The sequence below is a fragment of the Ziziphus jujuba genome, chromosome 2 (genome assembly GCF_031755915.1).
Source record: "Ziziphus jujuba cultivar Dongzao chromosome 2, ASM3175591v1".
Taxonomy (NCBI): Eukaryota; Viridiplantae; Streptophyta; class Magnoliopsida; order Rosales; family Rhamnaceae; genus Ziziphus; species Ziziphus jujuba.
This window is the reverse complement of record NC_083380.1, coordinates 26,942,611-26,964,835: the sequence shown is the minus strand read 5'-3', so window position 1 is coordinate 26,964,835 and position 22,225 is coordinate 26,942,611. Positions and strand designations below refer to the sequence as shown.

At 30.6% G+C, this 22,225-nt stretch overlaps 2 protein-coding genes and 2 pseudogenes across 2 annotated transcripts; 3 read left to right on the top strand and 1 right to left on the bottom strand.

The window, feature by feature from the left end:
* Positions 1-7,059: 7,059 nt before the first annotated feature.
* Positions 7,060-7,963, top strand: LOC125418100 (glutathione S-transferase U9-like; annotated as a pseudogene).
* Positions 7,964-8,823: 860 nt separating this feature from the next.
* Positions 8,824-10,682, top strand: LOC107405514 (glutathione S-transferase U9). The gene is made up of 2 exons (XM_016012581.4): positions 8,824-9,241; positions 9,761-10,682. The coding sequence occupies exons 1-2, from the start codon at positions 8,918-8,920 to the stop codon at positions 10,070-10,072; spliced, it is 636 nt and encodes a 211-aa protein (XP_015868067.3). The 5' UTR covers positions 8,824-8,917; the 3' UTR covers positions 10,073-10,682.
* Positions 10,476-13,065, bottom strand: LOC107405510 (large ribosomal subunit protein eL34). Its single transcript, XM_016012578.4, has 4 exons — positions 12,907-13,065; positions 11,672-11,751; positions 10,909-11,018; positions 10,476-10,813 (listed from the first exon to the last, which is right to left on the bottom strand). Exons 1-4 carry the CDS (start codon positions 12,983-12,985, stop codon positions 10,720-10,722), a joined length of 363 nt encoding a protein of 120 aa, XP_015868064.1. The 5' UTR covers positions 12,986-13,065; the 3' UTR covers positions 10,476-10,719.
* A 7,341-nt stretch (positions 13,066-20,406) lies between these two features.
* Positions 20,407-21,994, top strand: LOC107405515 (glutathione S-transferase U10-like; annotated as a pseudogene).
* Positions 21,995-22,225: the final 231 nt, after the last annotated feature.

Sequence of the window (22,225 nt, the reverse complement as noted above, 5' to 3'; positions counted from 1 at the left end):
ATATGGATCACTTATCAACAAACGATGCATATATATGTATATATACAGTCAACAAAATAAGTAGATCATGAAATTTCAACAGATTATGGAATTTCATTGTGTGTGCAGCTTTGATATCAATTGATGGAGTAAAAAATAAAAAGGGATCTTACAGACATAATAAATTCCAATATTAACATATTAATTGTAGAACCACTAACCTCCTAAAGCAGTCATTGATAAATTTGATATACAATCTGCAAAATAGAAAACACGTAATAGCAGTGCTTAAAATGACACACTACTTTCTAGTCCATCTCTTATAGATCTAGGTGATTTCACAAAACCCTAAGGAAATTATGGCCTGTGTATTTTCTGTCTTACTCTATCAATAAAACCTTAACCTTTTAAAAACTAAAATCGGGTGCAAGTTACATGACTTATCAATTATTTTAACTTATATGAAAATAATAATTTAATAATAAATATAATAAAAATAAAAATACGGATAAGTCAAATGGGCTTCTAAAGATCAGTAAAGCCTCAGTCTCTTAAAAACTAAAAGCAAGTGTAAGTTACATGAGTTATCCATTATTTTAACTTATATCAAAATAATAATTTAATAATAAATATAATCAACATAAAAATGTAGATAAACCAAATGAGCTTTTATAGAGAGTGTGTCCAAGGGCCTAGTACATGAGTTAGTAAATTCCATTAATAGTACAAATGTTATTTATTATGCGAAGTCTACATAATTTATATATATATATATATATATATATATAACAGTGCGCATATAGGATCTTCCTGATGGTGAGGGTTGTTAGACTGTATAGCTGCATCTCTACTTGTGAGTATGATTTAATTTATAAATTCAATTCTCAAATGTGTTTGATTGCTTATTTGTTATTGTTGGCTAATGTTTATGTTTACAGGAGCAAATGCATAGTTGTGAAAGTCTAGTGGCTCCTAAAGGATCGCAGTCACTAACTGAATTAGAGACTGCGCAGGAGGTATTTGAGACGAAATCAATGTCATCATCATAATCATCATTATCATCATCATCTAGCTGTCAGATTGTCAATAAATAAAACTGAATGTCAACAAATCAGGATCTTCGCATGATGAGTTCTACATGAAATCTAAAGTAAAACATTTTATGCAACAAGAACAAGAGATGAATAATAGAATTAAAGCTATGGAATTGAAGGTTGAAAAAATTAAAGCATCCAGATGGTAGCAATATTTATTATCAAAAAATACTGGTTCCAGATCTCGTCCACCACCAACATGTCAGTTGAACAGTTCTAGTTAAGTCATCATCACCTCCTCCACCATAGTGCTTTCTATATCTTAGTTAGTTCTTGGACTTATATTTTCTTTTGTTTCTAAGACTTGTTATATTAGTGGTAATGGATGTTTGAATAACATACATCAAGGCCGGCTAAAACTAATTTTGAAGTCTTCAAGATATGAAGCCCTTTTGATACTATAAACATGTTGAATCTGTGGCCTTGTGACGTACCTTAATTTCTTGAAAAGCAAGCACTACGCGAAAATTGATATCTAGCGACACTTATTTAGCAACGCTACAAAACAAACGCATCTGAAAAAACAAAACCGCAACTCAGAGGTTAATGCATCAATAAAAATTCAATAAATATACGACGCAACCAAAAACTGTCGACCTCAAAAGGTCGCTAAAAACAAAAAAACACGCGACACATCTGTTAAGGGTCATTGAATGTGGGGCTAACCAGAGTTGCCATTAATACTGTGTGTATATTTGATCTAAATTGTATTTTATGTTTAAACGCTACTCATGAAAAATGAATACCAACCACTAATCTATGTTTACATAATAATAAAATTTAACTATACAAGGTTGTTGTTCAATTATATAATTTTTCTTATATAGCTTATTCTTGCAAATCTCTTAAATAGTATTCTTTTATTTCAACTACAAATAACCAGTAAAAATATTAGAGCAACATAACTGAACTGGTTTTTTTTTTTTTTTTGGGAATAGAGCTAACAGGCGATGCACTATTTAGATTGTGCGTTGCCTGTTCACTCTTACATTTTTTTTTTAGTTCTTTTAATCAATTTAATTTTATTTTAACAACAAATAAGCAGTAAAAATATTATAATAATATAACTGAGCTGTTTTTTTATTTATTTTTTATTATATATGTTACAAGCGACGCACTAATTAGATTGTGCATCGCCTGTTCTCTTCCTTGTACTTTCTAATTTTTTTTAGTTTTTTTAAATAATTTAATTTTATTTCAACAACAAATAACCAGTAAAAATATTAAGCTGACAAAAATGAGCTCTTTTTTATTTATTTATTTTATATATATATATATAGTTAACAGGTGACGCACTATATAGATTCTGCATCGCCTGTTCTTTCCTCCATTTTTTTTAGTTCTTTTAATTAATCTAATTTTAATTAACAACAAATAACCCATAAAAATATTAGAGCAACATAACTGAGCTGTTTTTTTTTTTTTTTTTTGTGTGTTATATGTGTAACAGGAGATGCACCAATAAGATTGTGCGTCGCCTGTTCTCTCATCACTTTTTTTTTTTTTTAGATCTTTTAACCAATCTAATTTTATTTCAATAATAAATAACCAGTAAAAATATTAGTGCACCAAAACTGAGCTGGCTTTATATATATATATATATATAGTTAACAGGCGACACACTATTTAGATTGTGCATCGCATGTTATCTTCTCATCTTTTTTTTTTTAGTTCTTTTAATAAGTCTAATTTTATTTTAACAATAAATAATCAGTAAAAATATTAGAGCGCCAAAACTGAGCTTTTGTTTTTTTGGTTTTATATAGTTAACAGGCGATGCACTACTTAGATTGTGCATCGCTTGTTCTCTTTTTTTAAAGTTTTTTTTTTTTTTAGTTCTTTTAAATATGTACAAACCCATAAAAAAAAAAATATTCAGATAAGGCCATGCCAAACATTGAACCCAGGACCTCATACACTCTCAAAGAATCACCACACTACCAGGCCAAATGACTTGGATGTAATAATACAATAAAAACTAGCTAATATAGTGTTAGGCGATGCATTATTTTAAGAATGCATTGCCTTTTTTTTTTTTTTTCTTTCCAATTGTTTTGTCTAAACATGTAGAAACCCATAAAAAAAATAAAATTAAAATAGGACAATAACAATAATTGAACCCAGGACCTCATACACTTTTAAAGAATCACCACACCACCAAGGCAAATGACTTGAATGTAATAATACAACAAAAACTAGCTAATATTGTGTTTTAAGAATGCGTCGCCAAATAGATGAAAAGGCAATGCATTCATCAACAAATGCACCTTTTCTTTCTTTTTTTTTTTCAATTTTTTTGTTTAAACATTTAGAAACCCATAAAAAAAATCAAAATAGGACCATAATAAGAATTGAATTCAGGACCTCATACACTCTCAAGGAATCACTGAGTTGGATATAATAATACAATAAAAACTAGCTAATATAGTGTTAGGCAATGCATTATTTTAAGAATGCGTTGCCAAATAGATGAAAAGGCGACGCATTCATCATCAAATGCGTTGCCTTTTTTTTTTTTTTCTTTCAATTTTTTTGTTTAAACATTTAAAAACCCATAAAAAAAAATCAAAATAGGACCATAACAAAAATTAAACTCAGGACCTCATACACTCTCAAGGAATCACCATACCATAGGACAAATGAGTTGGATGTAATAATACAACAAAAACTAGCTAATATATTGTTAGGCAACGCATTATTTTAAGATTGCGTCGCCAAATAGATGAAAAGGAGATGCATTCATCAACAAATGTGTCGCCTTTTCTTTTTTTCTTTTTTTTTTCAATTTTTTTGTTTGAACATTTAGAAACCCATAAAAAAAATAAAATCAAAATAGGACCATAACAAAAATTGAACCCAAGTCCTCATACACTCTCAAAAAATCACCACACCACCAAGTCAAATGACTTGGATGTAATAATATAACAAAAACCAGCTATTATAGTGTTAGGCAATGCATTATTTTAAGATTGCGTCGCTAAATAGATGAAAAGGTAACACATTCAACAAATGCATCGCCTTTTCTTTTTTTTTTTTTTCAATTTTTTTGTTTAAACATTTAGAAACCCATAAAAAAAATAAAATCAAAATAGAGTCATAACAAAAATTGAACCAAGGATCTCATACACTCTCAAGGAATCACCACACCACCAGGTCAAATGACTTGGATGTAATAGTACAACAAATACTAGTTAATATAATATTAGGCGATGTAGTCTTTTAAGGAAGAATCGCTAAATATACGAAAAGGCGATGCATTTGTCAACAACTGCATCGCCGTTTCACCAAGCCAATTTTTAACTTTTTTTCAATTTGAAAGTTGTTTTTAGTAATTTTTTAATTTTGCAAATATGCTTTTTTTTTTTTAATTTGCAGATGAGCAATCAAAAAAACTAATTAAAGATTAAAAAAAAAAAACATGGAATAGGCGACGCGTGTTAATGGAATTGCGTTGCCTATTTCTTCAATTTTTTTAAAATTTTTTTTTTTAGAAAAAAAGCAATTTAATAGACTTTCATTTTAAAAATAAGTAAACTATCATTGACCACAAATACATGAAAGTTAAGCTCATTTAACATATTTATGTAGATAAATTGGTCAATAAATGCTTGTTGAATTAGAATTCTATATTCGGAACCCTATCTCAAATTAGGTCTTGAGATATTTTGTGTCTCATCTATATACATATATGTGAATAACTGAGAAGAGCATTGACAAAACTATTTTCTATTTTTAGATCAATGGAATTTATGTTCATTGGATTGCTATATGAATATATTTGTGCATGAACAATTAAAAAATTATTTAAAGATTATAAAAAAAATATAAAAAATGAAACAGGCGACCCTTTTCGACAATAATGTGTCACTTGATCCCACAATTCAAGAACAGGTGACCATTCTTGAAGAGAATGCGTCGCCTGTTCTCATAATTAAAAAAAACAAAAATTTTGAATGACATGCAAATTTTATAAAGAATAAAGTTGTACTTGAAAAACAGAAAAATAAACAGCAATCTTTGATATTTTGTTCGTATTTTTAAGAAATATTTTCAGTTTTTGTTTGTAGATGAAAAATAAAAAAATTAATCAAAGAAAAAAAATGCAATTGGGAGAAAATGCGTGTTTTTGCCATTTTTTGAAAATTTTTGGCGCGTTTTAAAATTTTTATTCACTCCTTTGAATCCCTTTTCTTTTTTAAAACTACATCAAGTACACTACCTAATAGATATTAGATTTGGAAGCAATCTAAGAGAGACTTGAAGAGTGAGATATTTTAGATTTCATTTTTCATTTGCCTACGTTGTCATTGGTAGGGAAGCTGGATTTCTTTGTGTTGCGTGATTTTCTGGGTTTCTTCTTTCTTTGTCTCCATCATTTAGTTGGGTTTCTTTTTTCTTTGTGTTTGGTGGAGACATGAGGTGTTTTTTTTTTTTTTGTTTTTTTTTTTCTATTTTAACCGCAAGTTAGGTTTGTTGGGTTTTATTAATCTTGCTTTTGTAGAAATTTTATTTGTGATATTGCTTGACATTGTTTTGCTAAGTTCAACAAGTATATTATGTTGAAGATCAACTTGATTTAAGATGGTCTATTATTTTAACTTCACCACAACATCGTACTTTTGTTGAAGATGATGTTCTTGGAGATACTACGATAGCTCACAATTCATTTGTCATATAGTTGCCAAGTATTGATGAAAATAACAATGAGAATGAATGTGAGAGTGACTATGTTTGTAATGACTCTGAGGAAAGCAATGTGCCTCACTAAATCTTAAGAACAATAGTAATATTTTTTAAATTTTCATTTACTAAATTACAAATTTAATAATGATTAATATTTTATTTATTTTGCATAAGTGTTAATAACTTTTTTAATTTTTCCATATGCAATATGAGGGTGTAATATCGTCAATAAGAGGACGTCAACTTCCATCTTAATGAGTATGCATTCATGGAAGTTTAATTAATATTAAATTTGTTATGAAAAATACAATAGTTTACAAATTATGTAAAAATATGTTAATGAGATGATATTTAATTTATTTGATAATTAATTTGTTATGACAAAATATTTAATTTAAATTTTTGTATTCTAATTATTTTGGATGAAATTAGTTTTCATTTTTTTTGTATGTTAATTATTTTTATATTTTTACTATTTTAATCACTTTTCACAAAATTTAAAAAAAATAAAAAAGAAGGGGCGACGCATTAACAAATAATTCTTCGCTAAATAGGTGATTCTATTAATGCATCGTTAAATAGTCAACTCTATTAATGCGTCACTAAATAGGCAACTCTATTAATGCGTCGCTAAATAGACGACTCATTAGCGACTAATATATTTAGCAACTCTATATGAAACAGTCGCTAATACATTTTTAGCGACATTGTAGTGAAGCGTCGCTAAATAATGCGTTGCTAAAAGTGGATTGATAGAATGCAAGTCAATATTCGTTGCTAAAAACTAAAAGATAGGCGACTCTCATATTGCATCACTTGTTGTCTTATGGATTTAACGACAGGATGTTAGATGACGCCGTGCGATACGCTGTTGTTTATTTTGTGCGATGCATTTATTGCTTCATTTATTAATGCGATTCTAGTAGTGAGTAATTTGAATTTTATGGTTTGTAAAAATAAAATAAAACAGGGAAAATAATGGGCTCTGAAAGTGATGTAGGTAAGCACTGAGCTGTGAACATATAAAACAAGCAAAACATGGGGGCAAAAAAAGGTTGACTAATTGTTCCTTGAGGAAAGGGCAACTTGTTATCGATCATGCTTGGCCAATAAAGATGAACAATTTTATCTTCATTCGGATATGATTGGCTGGAGGCTCTCTTTAAAGTCATTCAAATTTAATGTTTTTCTTATTTACAATAACTTGCTTTAATCCTCATTTTATTATTTCAAGCAATATATATATATATATATATATATATATATCTTCATTTATTATTATTTTATCGAATAGTTCTTTGTAGAGACTTGACAAGCAAGTAAACAAGATCTTTAGTCCCTCTATAAATAGCCAAGCAAAAAGAGAAAAACTTCAGCAACAAACCAAAGAAATATGGCAGAGGAAAACAAAGTGACACTCCATGGATATTGGGCTAGCCCTTATTCAAAGATGGTGGAATTAGCACTGAAATTCAAAGGCATTCCCTTTGAGTATGTGGAAGAAGACTTGATGAACAAAAGCTCATTGCTTCTCAAATACAATCCTGTTCACAAGAAAGTCCCTGTACTTGTCCACAACGGCAAACCCATTACCGAATCTTTGGTCATCCTTGAGTACATAGATGAAACTTGGAAGGATGGTCGCAATCTCCTCCCAGAAGATCCCTACAAGAGAGCGCTGGTTCGTTTCTGGAGCGGTTTTCTCCAGCAACAGTTTGAGACAGTGTTGTTGGCATACAAAACTGAAGGAGAAGCACAGGAGAAAGCAACCAAGGAACTTCATGAGAAATTTAAAGTGTTTGAGGAAAAGATTAAGGAACTTTTCCCCGATGGAAGAAGTATTATCCATAGCAACGATGTGGGAGTTCTTGATTTTGTATTGCTTTCACTGTGTGGAGCTCACAAAGTTCAATCAGAGGTGGTTGGTATTAAGGTAATTGACCCAGAGAAAACACCATTGGTAGTCTCTTGGATTGCTGCTTTAGCTGAGTTACCTTTGGTGAAAGAGTTAACCCCTCCTCATGACAAGACTGTCGAATTTCTTCGTAGTTTAGAAATGCTGCCCTTAAAACCCCTGTTTCTTAACCTTATATGTGCTAAAGATATATGTTGGTGTATATTATATATGGTTTTGTGTGAAACAATTTGGTTATGTTGTTGCTTTCCACTTGCAAAGGTTCACTTTCTTGTGCTGCAATAAGGCCAACTGGTCCTTGTAATATATATGATTTTTTTTTTTTTTTTTGACCCCCTAGATTTATATATGTTATATCTTTGTTTCAAATAATTTATGCAAAGACTATTTAGTGGTTACCCTGTATGTAAACCTGGATATTTTAATCTACTTCAGTAACTCAAAAGGTTATAATAGGACTTGAAAGCTGATGAAAATTGTTAGCCCACCATGTTCAATAACATGACGTTTTAGTCCAAATCAGAGGATAAATAATAATAATAATAATAATAATAATAATAATAATAATAGGAACCACATGAAAGCTACGAAGCTGCCAGTAGTTACAATTTATAAGAACAAAAATGTAAAACTTAAAGGGTATTATAAGTTGTTAAAATTACTGCATTACTTTAAATAATATTGTTAAGGTACACATATGGGTGTCGACTGTCCAATGATATAAAGTAGTATCATCAAAGACAGAGCATTTTAATCTTGGCGGATTTTTTTTTTTTAATTATTAAATTTTTTTAGTTTGAATATGAACCATACTCAAGAATGTCAACAAATAACCCCAATTCTAAAAGATAAGAACAAAGAGAATAAAAAAATCCTCTACGGCCAACTGGTTTTTTACTAAGATATTTGATGATTTTATTTCTATAGTATGTCATCATTTTCCTTTTCATTCTGCATTATTACAATATTCCAAGTTCCAGCCACTATTGTTGAATCTTTCCGTTGTATTTGACCATGTATTCTAGGGAAAAAGGAAAAAGCTATCATCATTGGCTCTCCATAATTTTAAACTATTACTTATTCATCAAGGAAAAAGGAAAGCTACCAGTCACATCCCAATTCAATAAACATCATCAAAATCATGTTTAATAAAATAATCTAAGATCAATGACCAAAATATAATTGGATATATCGGAGTATCAAAAGCATAATTCAAAAGATTAGAGCAAAACTTGAGAGGAACAAAATGGGAGAAAAAACCCAAGAAGTAAAGCTACATGGAATGTGGGCTAGCTCATATTCTAAGAGGGTGGAGCTAGCTCTAAGAATCAAAGGCATACCTTATGATTATATTGAAGAAGATCTAAGCAACAAGAGCCAATTACTCCTCAAATATAATCCAGTCCATAAGAAAGTACCTGTACTTGTTCACAATGGAAAACCCATTGCTGAATCATATATCATCCTTGAATATATTGATGAAACCTGGAAGAATTCTCCCAAGCTTCTACCTGAAGATGCTTACGGAAGAGCCAAAGTTCGATTCTGGGCTAGTTTTATCCAGCAACAGGTTAGAGAAATCTTATTTTTGGCAGCACTAATCGTGGTCTAACATTAATATTATAATACATTGTATAGTCTGTTACATAAAGAAATTGTTTTTTATTTAAGTGAATGCCTTGGAACAATATTATCTTTTGTATAGTGTAAAATATCATGACGGAACATATACTAACAGCATTATATCAATGAATATGTGTGATCGGATTCTTAAAAAATTCTATGGCTAAGAGTTTTGATTACTAACTAAATGTACGCATATTTCATGAATACTCTCAGTTATGAACCATTTAACTAAAAGTGAGTTAGCTTCTACTCTTCTGCATGACTGAAAGTGATTCAGTTCCAAACTTTCCTCTGTTTTGGTCCGTGACTAAGACTCTAAAATGTCACATTCGACATGGCAATTTATCCAGTACCAACTAATAACCATTAACAAAAAGTCTTTTTATTTATTTACTTATTTTTTGGCTGTAGTGAATGGAAAATTGTTTACCTCCTCAGACTTGGCTTAAATTTCTTTATGCAGTTGTTTGAGAACATAGGGAAAATGTTCACATGTGAAGGGGAAGCACAAGAGAAAGTGTACAAAGAAGTGATCGAGAAATTAACCATGTTCGAAACAGCAATTAAAGAACTTTTCCCGGGAGGTGCTCCATTCACAAATGGCGAGAACTTGGGATTGCTAGACATTTTGATGAGTGCAACATTGACATCTCACAAAGCTGTCGAAGAAGTATTAGGAGTGGAAATCCTGAACCCAGAAAAGAATCCTTTATTGTTCTCGTGTAACAGCATTGAAGGAACATCCTTTGGTGAAAGAAATAGCCTCTCCTCATGACAAGCTCGTCCGAAGACTACAGTTTATCAAACAGAACCTGCATAGGCAGTGAACTGCAACAGAATATGTTGTCTGCCTCTGCTTAACGTATTTGGAACTCTGTAATGGAAGTAAAATAAGGTGTCCAAGCAAAAATAAAATAAAAAAATTACGTGAAGTTGTTAAAGCTAATCCCTCCATGGGAATAGGAGCGTCTTTCTTTTTTCCCTTTTTTTTTTTTTTTTTTTTTTTTTTTTGATAATTGGGAATGGAAGGTTTAAGAGGTGCTTTTTGGCCCTTCTGAGTGTTTTGTTTATTTTCTTATTTGGATTGTGTTCTGGGTGATTAATTACGTTTTGATTTACTGGCAGGCATTATTAAAAAATCATACAATTCGAGGAACTCAGATGAGAAAAAATATAGATACCACGGAACATGAGTTTTGAATCCATTCAACTTAGGATGAAATAAAACGTGACATAATAAAAACCATGCATTGAGAACTTAATACTGCCACTAAAACTCCTTCAAAATTACAATAAAACAACTCAGATAATACGATTTCATCAGTTCATAATCACCTAAAGAAAAGTTGAAATTTCTTCTAAGCAGTCAAAACAAAAAGGGAAAGCTTCTGTCTGTTACAACTTAGTTTCTCTCTATCACATTTAGCTCTTCGATGCCTGCTTTTCTTTTGCCTTCTGAATTTTCAAAACCTTCTTCACAATCTTCTGTTCTTCCACCAAAAAGGCTCGGATAATCCTGGAAAAACAAAAGTAAACTAAAAATTAAAATGATGACATTTATAAGACAAGTATGAGACAGAAATTTGATGGTCAGAGCTCCAGAAAACAAACCTCTCTCTAACAGCTCCACCAGATAACACACCACCATATGCACGGTTGACAGTTCTTCTGTTCCTAGATAGTCTAGACCTCTTGTATTCAGCCGGTCTCAAGTGAGGAATCTGCATATAAGCTTTAATGAGAATTGAGAACTACCAAAGGTTAATGCGAAAGCTGATGCTCATGGAAAATCATGCAAACACATACCACGACAGAATTTATCCAGAAATGTTGACATAAAGAAGATTTTGGAAGAACATATGGAATTGCAGGAGTCTAACCCAAACAAAAAATTTATGTATAATGGTATATGCGACCACATAATGAGAGAGTACTCTGACCGTAATGCCAATTTCCAATACAGACCGTGCTACAAAAATGTTATTCCACAAGATTCAAACTTGTTTCCACCCCATTTGGAATTATCACTCCCAAATAACATTATGCAAACTAGAGTTATTCAGTAAGAGAGGAAATAAATTGTGATGAAAATAAATAAATAAATAAATAAAATAGTGCCCCTCATAAATTTTCAAACTCATACTAAAGCTCAACACAGGATAAGTTGATCAGACTATACTATAATTATCCATAATTATTAATAAGAAGCAAGTTTTAAAAGATACTGAATTCACTTCCAAGTGAATTTAAACTTATAATTTATCTTTCAAATGTATCAACATTATACCATTATCCCTAAAGACGATCATTTTTAGTTGCTACACCTGCAAAATGAGCATAAAATATTTCTTATAAGCAAAATTACAGAACATACCCCTTGGATTCTCTTCCCAGTTACAGGGCACTTAGGTCCACTTGCTCTCTTCTTAGTGGTCTGGTAGACAAGCTTCCCACCTAAAAATTAATCAATAAATATAACTTATATATCCAAAAATTGAGAATAATATGATACCAGGGCAAACAAAAATAGAACTAACTAAATAATCACAGCATATTTGCCCATATTCCACAGTAGGCTGTCAAGTTTAACAAAACAAGGCCTTCAAATTAAAAGCGATATGAATAAAGGATATTTATATTGGCTTATTTACAAAAAGACACAAAGAAAGTGCAAAGAAGCAAAAGGAGAAGAAACAGGAAGCTGAGTCATCATCTTCATCTATCTTTATAATTTAGTCTGTTCACTGCATTGCTCTCAGTTCTCTTGTCCTTATTTTCTTTCTCCCTCTCTCTTTTTTCTCTCAAAATCTCCCTCTTCCTTCCTATAGAACCCATGTTTGTCCATTTCAACCGTCCTCTATTGTAATCAAATCCAAATTTAAAGGCATTGAAAGCTTTTAAAGTTGTAATCTAAATCAGAATTTGGGACAAAATAGATGACTCCAATGGATGGTGATAACCTCTAAATAAGGCACCTAACGTAAAACAATAATATATGTTTGAAATGCATTTGACAATTGTCTCAACAGTTTGACATCAGTGATTACAAACAAACATGATTTAGACAGCATATTGATAAATGAGAAATCCAAAGCACTCTGTTTCCATTAACAATAGCAAGCAAAAGAACCATTTCAAAGAAAAAAGACACTATTTTTGGATATAAAGTAGAGGGGGAAAAAAAAACTGATATAATAGAATACAAAGATATATAGAATTGAAACTTCTACTTAAATTCAAATTATTTCAGATGTGGAACTAAAAATGCTCAAAACGGTAAAGACAAACTGGATATTATCTTAATTATTTCATATTTTCTAATATTAGTAAAAATCAACCCAAATGCAAATAAATAAATAAAATAAAAGAAAAAAAGGAGATTAATTGACTTTGTTTTAGGGCAATTCCCAACTTACAACTATCATTTCCCTAAGAAACTACTACAATGGATGAAACATATCAAGCTAACATAAACGCATTAATCCGCCTGCAGTCAAAATAGAGATCTAAACCCTAATCATTATATATGCACATACATATACACACACCACATATATATAAATGAGTGTGGGTATCGTGGGTAATGTGTGAATGATTATGTAAACATACCAGGGGTTTTAACAACGCGATGCTGGTTGGACTTGGTGGCATAACTGTGGCGTTTACGGTATGTAAGTCTCTGAACCATTTTGCAAATTTTCAATCTTTGAGGCGAGAGGCCAAACCCTAACCAGAACCAGAAGCACAATGGGGGAGCTGCTAGTTCTAATGTTAAAGCCCTAGCAAGCTCTACATGCCCTAGATCCTACGGCGTTCACGTGCTCGCATTTTTAACGGTCCAGATTCCTTCATATTTGGGTGTTTTTATTTATTTTTTACTACTTTTTCTTTTAAATTTTTTTTTTTTTTAGTTAATAGTGAAACGACGTCGTGACTTTGTCATTAGAAAACCGTGGACTTACGTAGCGCCTTTGGACTCCGAACTAACAAATCCAAATCGCACGGAATGAACATCATCGCCGAGCAGCTGTATCTTTCACCGTTGAACAAGAGCAAGACTCCCTCTCTCTCAAAACCAAAACTGTGTTTTGTATGGAAGGACCACCCTCAAAACCGACCACCTTGGTTGCCGGAAAACTGTGCCTCCACTGTGTTGTCATCATGATCTCCGATGCTCTTGACCTAAAAAATTCTTATATTGTCCCTCTAAATTATTATTATTATTATTTGTCAATTTAATCTAATTATGCGTTTTTAATAGTTAAATTTCATAACATTAACCACATACAACATATATAGCTTTCTTGGAAAACTGCTGCTGCTTTATTTCATTTTTTTGACCGATTTATTTGCCTAATTTTGCCAAATGTATTATACAAAACTACGTAATTGGAGTAATGTGGTAAGTAAGTATTAATACAACGACAAACTGACACTTTAAAATTTGTATATATATATATAATGTAGTAGTTCGTCATGATTAAAAAAGTGTAATTAACCTTTAAAAAAAATTAATGGGTATTATAAGTTTTTAAATCTATTATGTTAATTTGAATTATACGAAGTTACGGTGTTTTGAAACAAAAACATATAGTCCCATATAGAAACAAAAACATATAGTCCCATATAGGAAGTTTAAGAGAAACTTATATGCTTTTATAAGCATAAGTGATTTATAAGTATAAGTGATGTAGGTTAAACTGGAATATAGGTTCCCAATGGTGTCTAACTAATTATCCATTACATACATATTTTAATTAAAATAAAATTTGTTTTATTTTATTTTTTTTTTTAGAAGACGTTTATAGGAAAATAGAAGTTATTTCCATATAATTGTATTGTTCCATGAAAGAGTCCGAATTATCCTATAAACAGAAGATATATTTCATTCATTTATAAATATATATATATATATATATATATACAATCTGTGCAAAACATTCAGAGAGGAATATATATTTTTGTTCTATCATTGAGTTTGGGATTAAGTGCTTAATTTCAAATATCTGATAGTTTAATCTTAGGAGATAGTCTCCTACAGAACTTCAAGCATAGAGAAGGGGAGAAATACTATTCTTAAGATATTACTACAAGCAAGACTCTATCATCAACTCTTTAATATAGGTTTTCCTAATTTATTTTATTTTGCTGTATATTAATATTTCTTCTCTTCTTCTTTATTGTACATCATATTAAATGTTTATTAAATATTTATACTTTGTTTCTATATTGTTTGTGAATTTCCCAACATTCTAAAGATAGTATTTCTAATGGCGAATTCACAAGCAAGGATAGTGAAAAATCTTGTGAATGTTTCTAAGAATCCTTCTGATGAGAAGCTTGAGAAGTTCAATGGTATTTACTTCAAGAGATGGCAACAAAAAATGCTTTTCTATCTAACAACCTTGAATCTGGCACACATAGTCAAGGAAGAGGTTCCCAAGGTAGATGGCGATTCTCCTTCAAAGGAATCATTAATGACCATTGAGGCTTGGAACAATCTGACTTCCTATGCAGAAACTATATTTTGAATTATTTAGAGAATGACTTATATGAATATGATATTTATTCTTCATATAAGACTGCAAAGGAAGTTTGGGAGATGCTTGAAAAGAAGTACAAAAGTGAAGATGCTGGTCCAAAGAAATTTGTAATTGGTAAATTTCTCAAGTTTATTATGGTTGACTCTAAAACTGTTGTGAAACAGGTTGAAGAATTGCAGGTGTTGATTCATGAGTTACATGTTGATGGATGTTCTATCAATGAAAAATTTCAAGTTGAAGCAATTATTGAGAAATTGCCACCATCATGGAATGACTTTAAAATTTACTTAAAGCACAAACATAGAGAGATGTCTATGGAGGATTTGATCTAAGGCTTTGAGTAAAAGAAGGTCACAGAAAGGGAGACAAAGTTGATGGAGAGAAAGCCAATATCATTGAGGGATCTTCAAAGCCTAAATTCCAGAAATTTAAAGACAAGAAGATTGCTGTGAAGGGTGTTAATCCACATGCTCCAAAAGGCAAAGACTTCAAGAAAATTAAAGGAAGTTGCTGGGTTTGTGGAAAGATAGGACACAAAGCACAAGACTATTGCAACCTGCAAGGACCAGAAATCTACACACAATTATCAAGCAATGTTCATGAATCTGATGAGAATTTGGTTGCAGTAGTATATGAAGTGAACATGATTTCAAATGCAAAGGGTTGGTGGGTTGATATAGTTACCACAATGCACATATGCAGTGACAAAAATTCATTTTCTAATTATAAACAAGTTTCTGAATAAGAAAATCTGTATATGGGGAATTCATCTTCATCAAAGGTGAAAGGTAAAGGCAATGTGGTGCTTAAATTTACTTTTGGAAAATCTGTATTTCTTACTAATGTCTTATATATTCCTGACATTAGGAAGAATTTAGTTTCAGATTCTATACTAAGTGAGAGAGGCTTCAAACTTGTATTTGAATATGATAAGTTTGTTCTCACTAAGGATGGGATGTATGTGGGAAAGTGTTACTTGGCTAATGGCTTATTCAAACTCAATGTAATGGTTACCAATGCTAATAATAAAGTTATGAATGCTTCTGTTTATATTGTTGGTTCTTTTGATTTATGGCATTCTAGATTAGGACATGTTAATTATAGATCTTTATATAAAATGGTTAATTTAAAGTTATTACCAAAATTTTATATTGATAAATGTGAAGTATGTCTTGAATCTAAATTTGCTAGACAAAGTTTTAAGTCTATACAAGAAAAAACAAATGAATTGTTTAGTTTAATTCATAGTGATTTATGTGAATTTAAGTCTATTTCCACACGTGGTGGAAAAAGTTAATTCATAACTTTTATTGATGATTGCAGTAAATATTGTTATGTATATTTAATACATATCAAAGATGAGGCTTTGAATATGTTTAAGACATATAAGCAGAAGTTGAAAATCAATTGGAAAAGAAAATCAAAATAATAAGATTTGATAGAGGTGGAGAATATGAATCAACTGCATTTTCAGATTTTTGTGTCTTACATGGAATCGTACATCAAACAATGGCTCTATATAAACCACAATAAAATAGTGTAGCAGAAAGAAAAAATAAAACTTTTAAAAACATGATCAATTGCATGTTGAATAGTTCAGCGCTCCCACACAATTTGTGGGGGAAGCATTACTTACTGCTAGTTTTATATTAAATAGAATTCCAATGAAGAATTCTAATAAATCACCGTATGAAATATGGAAAAGAAAAATTCCATCATATAAAATATTGAAAATGTGGGGTTGTTTTTCAAAAGTACTTGCTCCATTACCTAAGAGAACTAAACTATATCCTAAAACTATAGATTGTGTATTTATTGGTTTTGCCAATGCTAGTGTTGCATATAAATTTTTAGTTTATAAATCTGAAATTTCTTATATATATGTGAATACAATAATTGAATCTATTGATGCTGAATTTTTTGAGAATATATTTCCTTATAATGAAAATAAGATTAATGTATCAAAGAAGAGAGTTCTTGAGGAACCTTCTACTTCAGGAGTGCAAGATCAAGACTTGGAACCTAAAAGAGGTAAAAGAATTAAAATGCCAAAGAATTTTGGACCAGACTTTATGACATACATGACTATTGAGAACCACAAACATATAAAGAAGTTATGTCTTCACCTGAGGCACCTTTATGGAAGGAAGCTATAAATAGTGAAGTGGAATTCATTTTACAAAATCATACATGGAAATTGGTTGATTTACCACCTAGTAATAAGTCAATTGGTTATAACAGATAAAAAGCACATCTTAAAACAGACGGGTCTATAGACAAATATAAAGCACATTTGGTTGCTAAAGGATATAGACAAAAATAAGGATTGGATTGTTTCGACACTTATTCTCCTGTTTTGAGAATAACATCAATTAGAATGCTAATTGCAATAGCATCTTTATATGATATGGAGAATTAGATGAAAAAATATATATGGAACAACCTAAAGATTTTGTGGTTAAAGGTCAAGAAAATAAAGTTTGTAAATTGGTTAAGTCTTTATATGGACTTAAACAAGCACCAAAACAATGGCATGAGAAGTTTGACCATACAATGTTATCACATGGTTTTAAAATTAGTGAATGTGATAAATGCGTATACATTAAGAATTATAAAATTTTTTATGTGATAGTATGTTTATATGTTGATGACATGCTAATAATAGGAACCAATAAAGATGTGATTATGTTAACTAAGAAAATGTTGAACACTAATTTTGACATGAAAAACTTAGGTCTGGTAGATGTCATTTTAGGAATTCAAATTAAAAGAAATAATGATGGTTACATTCTCACACAATCCCATTATGTAGAAAAAATATTTAATAAATTTGGGCTGTCTAACTGTAAGATTGCTATAACTCCCTTTGATACAAGTTGTTAATTAAAGAAGTTTACAGGAGATGCAATTTCTCAATTAGCATATTCATAAATAATTGGAAGCCTAATGTATTTAATGAATTCTAATAGACTAGATATAGCTTATTCAATAAGTTGGCTCGGTAGATACATTTATTGTCAAGGACATGATCACTGGGAAACATTAATTAGAGTTTTAAGGTATTTAAAATATACCTTAAACTATGGCTTACATTATACGAAATATCCACCAATATTTGAAGGATATAGTGATGCTAATCGGATTTCCGATAGCACAAAAACCAAATCAACTAGTGGATATATATTTAAATTAGGTGGTGCTGCTATTTCTTGGAAATCTTTAAAGCAAACGTGTATAGCACGTTCTACAATGGTATCTGAATTTATAGCACTTGACAAAGTTGTTGAAGAAGCAAAATGGTTAAGGAATTTTTTAGAAGACATTCCAGTGTGGCCTAAGCCAGTGACAGCCATTTGTATACATTATGATAGTATGGCAGCACAAACTAGAGCCAAAAACAATATATATAATGGTAAGTCAAGACATATAAGGCGTAGACATAATACTATTAAGCAGTTGCTCTCTAATGGAGTAATCTCCATACAATCTGTGAAATCCAAAGAAAATATCATTGATCATTTGACAAAAGGCCTACCTAGAGAGCAGATGGGATATACTACAAGAGGAATGGGTTGAAAGCCAATAAAATGAGTTAATCTGGGCAGAAACTTAACCTAGTTGATTCTAGGTTCAATAGGCAAACTGGTTTGGAGAAACTTAAAAGGTAAACACACAAATCCATTCTTGAAAAATTGGTATGTTGGTAATATGTTATATAGTTGTTTAGGCTATGCTATGCATTTAATGATTTATTAAAAATCACCTATATGAGAGTAAATGTGGGGTTGCATTTATGAGAATTAATGGTTGAATTCTCTAGAGCTATCATGAATACCTGGATATATTCAGGACCAAAAAAAATATAAACGAACAAACAAAAAATATTTAGGGTATGTTATGTGTGAAACATATTGTCTTGATTTATTAAATAAAGAAAACAGTTCAAGATCCTTTATATCCACTGTGTCACTGTGTAAATCGAATGTGTATCACTAAGGTAAGTTCAAGTCCAAAGACACTTTTCCTGAAGAATGACACATCTATTTCCTCTTTGGTTGCATTGCATACATTCATTACATTATAATGTTTTATTTCAAAATATGGGGTAATGTTGAAGTTATGAGTATTTTGAAACAAAAACACATAGTCCCACATAGAAAGTTTAAGAGAAACCTATATACTTTTATAAGCATAAGTGATGTGGTTTAAACTTAAACATGGATTCCTTAATAGAGGCCTACTTGATTACCCATCATGTACATTTAAACTTGAACATGGGCTCCCAACATGGGCCTACCTAATTACCCATTAATTACATAAAATCAAAGGTATACATATTTTTATTAAAATAAAATATTATTTTAGTTTAATTTTTTTTAGAAAACGTTTTCAGGAAAACATAAATTATTTCTTGCTACAACTTACACATTTTCATGGAATTGTATTGTTTTATGAAAGAGTATGAATTATCCTATAAACAAAGCATAGATTTCATTCTTTTTTTTTTTTTTAATATATATACAATCTGTGTAAACCATTCAGAGAGGAAAAAATGTTATTTCCTATTACAACTTCCACTTTTTCATGGAATTGTATTGTTTTATGAAAGAGTACGAATTATCCTATAAACAAAGGATAGATTTCATTTCTCTTTTTTTTTAATATATTCAATCTGTGTAAAACATTTAGAGAGGAAAAAAATATTTTTGTTCTAGTATTGGGTTTGGGATTGAGTGCTCAATTTCAAATATCTTATAGTTTAAACTTGAAAGGCAATCTCCTACAAAACTTCAAGCACAAAGAAGGGGAGAAATATTATCTTTAGGACATTACTACAAGTAAGATTCTATTATCAACTCTTCAACACAGGTTTTTCTAATTTATTTTATTTTGCTGTATATTAATATTTCTTCTCTTCTTTTTTATTGTACATCATATTAAATATTTATTGAATATTTATACTTTATTTTTATATTATTCGTGAATTTCCCAATATTATATTCTTTTAAGTTAAACATATGGATGTTGACTGACTATCGATATAAATTTTATCATCAACATACACATATTTTTCTGTAAAGTTCTCTTTTTCCTTTTTTCTTTTTTAAGTTTGAGCATGAGTTTGACTATGACTTAGCCCAAATTCAAGAAGATGAGAACAAAGAGAATGGAAAAAGCCTTTTGTATGGCCCTTTTTTTTTTTTTTTTTTTAAAATGAAAATATTAGGTGATTATTAATTCTAACAAATATTAATTCCAACTTGCAATATAAAGTTGAATCATTCCGTGATATTTGACCATGTATATATTCTTGGGAAACAAGGAAATCTGTGCAATAATCTTGTAAAGCAATTCTTCTCTAATTTGGCTCTCCATAATCCTAAAAAAATTAATTACTTATTCATCAAGTAAGAAGCTACCAATCATAGCTCAATTCAATAAACGTCATGAAATCGTGTTTAATAAAATATTCAAAGATGAATGACCATTCTTTTTTTTTTTTTAATAAATAAGACCAAAATAATTTGATATATATGAGTATCAGATAACAAGCATAATTCAAAAGATTAGGGCAAAACTTGAGGGGAACAAAATGGGAGAAAAACACCAAGTAGCACAGCTACATGGAATGTGGGCTAGCACATACTCTAAGAGGGTTGAACTAGCCCTCAAAGTCAAAGGCATAGCTTATGAATATATAGAAGAAGATCTAAGCAACAAGAGTCAATTACTCCTCAAATATAACCCTGTCTATAAGAAAGTCCCTGTACTTGTTCATAATGGAAAACCCATCGCCGAATCATATGTCATCCTTGAATATATTGATGAAACCTGGAAGAATTCTCCCAAGCTCCTACCTGAAGATGCTTATTGAAGAGCCAAAGTCAGATTCTGGGCTAGTTTTATTCAGCAACAGGTTAGAGAAATGCTATTTTTAGCACCATTTTGTCATTGGTCTAATATTATTTTTATGTTACTCTTTTATTTTTGGGTCAAGAATTTTTATATTACCTCGTATAGTCAGTCATAGAAATTGATAATTTTCTTTCCATCTTTTTTGTTTTTTGAGCTTTTCCTTATTACTACCATTTTTGTGCTCACTGTAAAATTTCATGATTAAACATATTAATAGTAGCAATGAATATCCATGATCAGATTGTGATAATAAATTAATGGATAAAAAGTTTTGGTCACAACTAATTATGCTCTCTAATCGTTTGTGGCCATAAGAACATTTTTGGTTATGGCCAATTTTTGGTAACTATAAGTGATTTGGCCTCAACTTCTCCATGATAAAAAGTGATTTGATTTTTTTCTTTACTCATTTCATTTCAACTAACCATTCCTAGACTTTGCTTAAATTTTTTTATGTAGTTGTTTGAGAACTTGGGCAAAATGTTCACAAGTGAAGGGGAAGCACAAGAGAAAGTGTTCAAAGAACTGATGGAGAAACTAAACGTGATCGAAGTAGGAATTAAAGAATTTTTCCCGGATGGTTCTTCGTTCACGAATGGCGAGAACTTAGGATTACTTGACATATTGATGAGTGCAACATTTAGCCCCCATGAAGCTCAAGAAGAAGTATTAGGAATAAAAATCCTGAACCCAGAAAAGAATCCATTATTGTTCTCATGGGTGACAGCATTGAAGGAGCACCCTTTGGTGAAAGAGACAAACCCTCCTCACGACAAGCTTGTCGGACTTCTTCAGTTTATTAGACAGAATCCGACTGTCTCTTCAGATTAGTTTGTGAATTTGAATAGAATGTTGTCGGCCTCTGCTTCATGTTATTGGAACTCTAATGGAAATACAATAAAGTTTTTTTTTTTTTTTTTTCCTTCCCTTATAATAGTATAATCCCTCCACGCGATTAAGAGATGTTGGCCTCCGCTCCATGTTGTTGGAATGTAATGAAAACACAATAAAGTTTTATTTTATTTTATTTTATTTTTTTTTATGTTAAATGTATAATCCCACCATGGGAATAATAGTTTTGGGGATCGCCTTTGGCCCTTTTGGAGTTTTGTTTTTTTAGGGTTATTTCGTTGTTCGGGTTTACGTTTTTGATGACTTGGGTGTTGGTTTTGGAGAAGAATAACTTGGTAATGGTCTTTTGCAAACACCTTACCATGATTTCCCACCTTTTCGCTACATAAAACATAACATCAAACAGGAACAGTTTGAATTGAAATTGTTTGAAAACATACCAAAAAAAAAAAAGAAAAAAAAAGAAGCATAATCTTATCGTTTTCAAATAGGTCTTAAAAGAAGGTTACAACATTTAGCGGGCATAAAAACTCTATTCCACAAAACACACAAGAAAAAAAAAAAAAACAAACACGAAAGAAAGAAAAAGGAACACCTTTCTGATCCACCAATTAGAA

Coding starts and splice junctions, on each gene's coding strand:
- LOC107405514 (XM_016012581.4), top strand. CDS start 8,918: ATGGGAGAAAAAACCCAAGAAGTAAAGCTACATGGAATGTGGGCTAGC. Junction 9,242..9,760: donor CTAGTTTTATCCAGCAACAG/GTTAGAGAAATC, acceptor TTCTTTATGCAG/TTGTTTGAGAACATAGGGAA.
- LOC107405510 (XM_016012578.4), bottom strand. CDS start 12,985: ATGGTTCAGAGACTTACATACCGTAAACGCCACAGTTATGCCACCAAG. Junction 11,752..12,906: donor TCGCGTTGTTAAAACCCCTG/GTATGTTTACAT, acceptor ATTAATTTTTAG/GTGGGAAGCTTGTCTACCAG. Junction 11,019..11,671: donor CTGGGAAGAGAATCCAAGGG/GTATGTTCTGTA, acceptor GCTTATATGCAG/ATTCCTCACTTGAGACCGGC.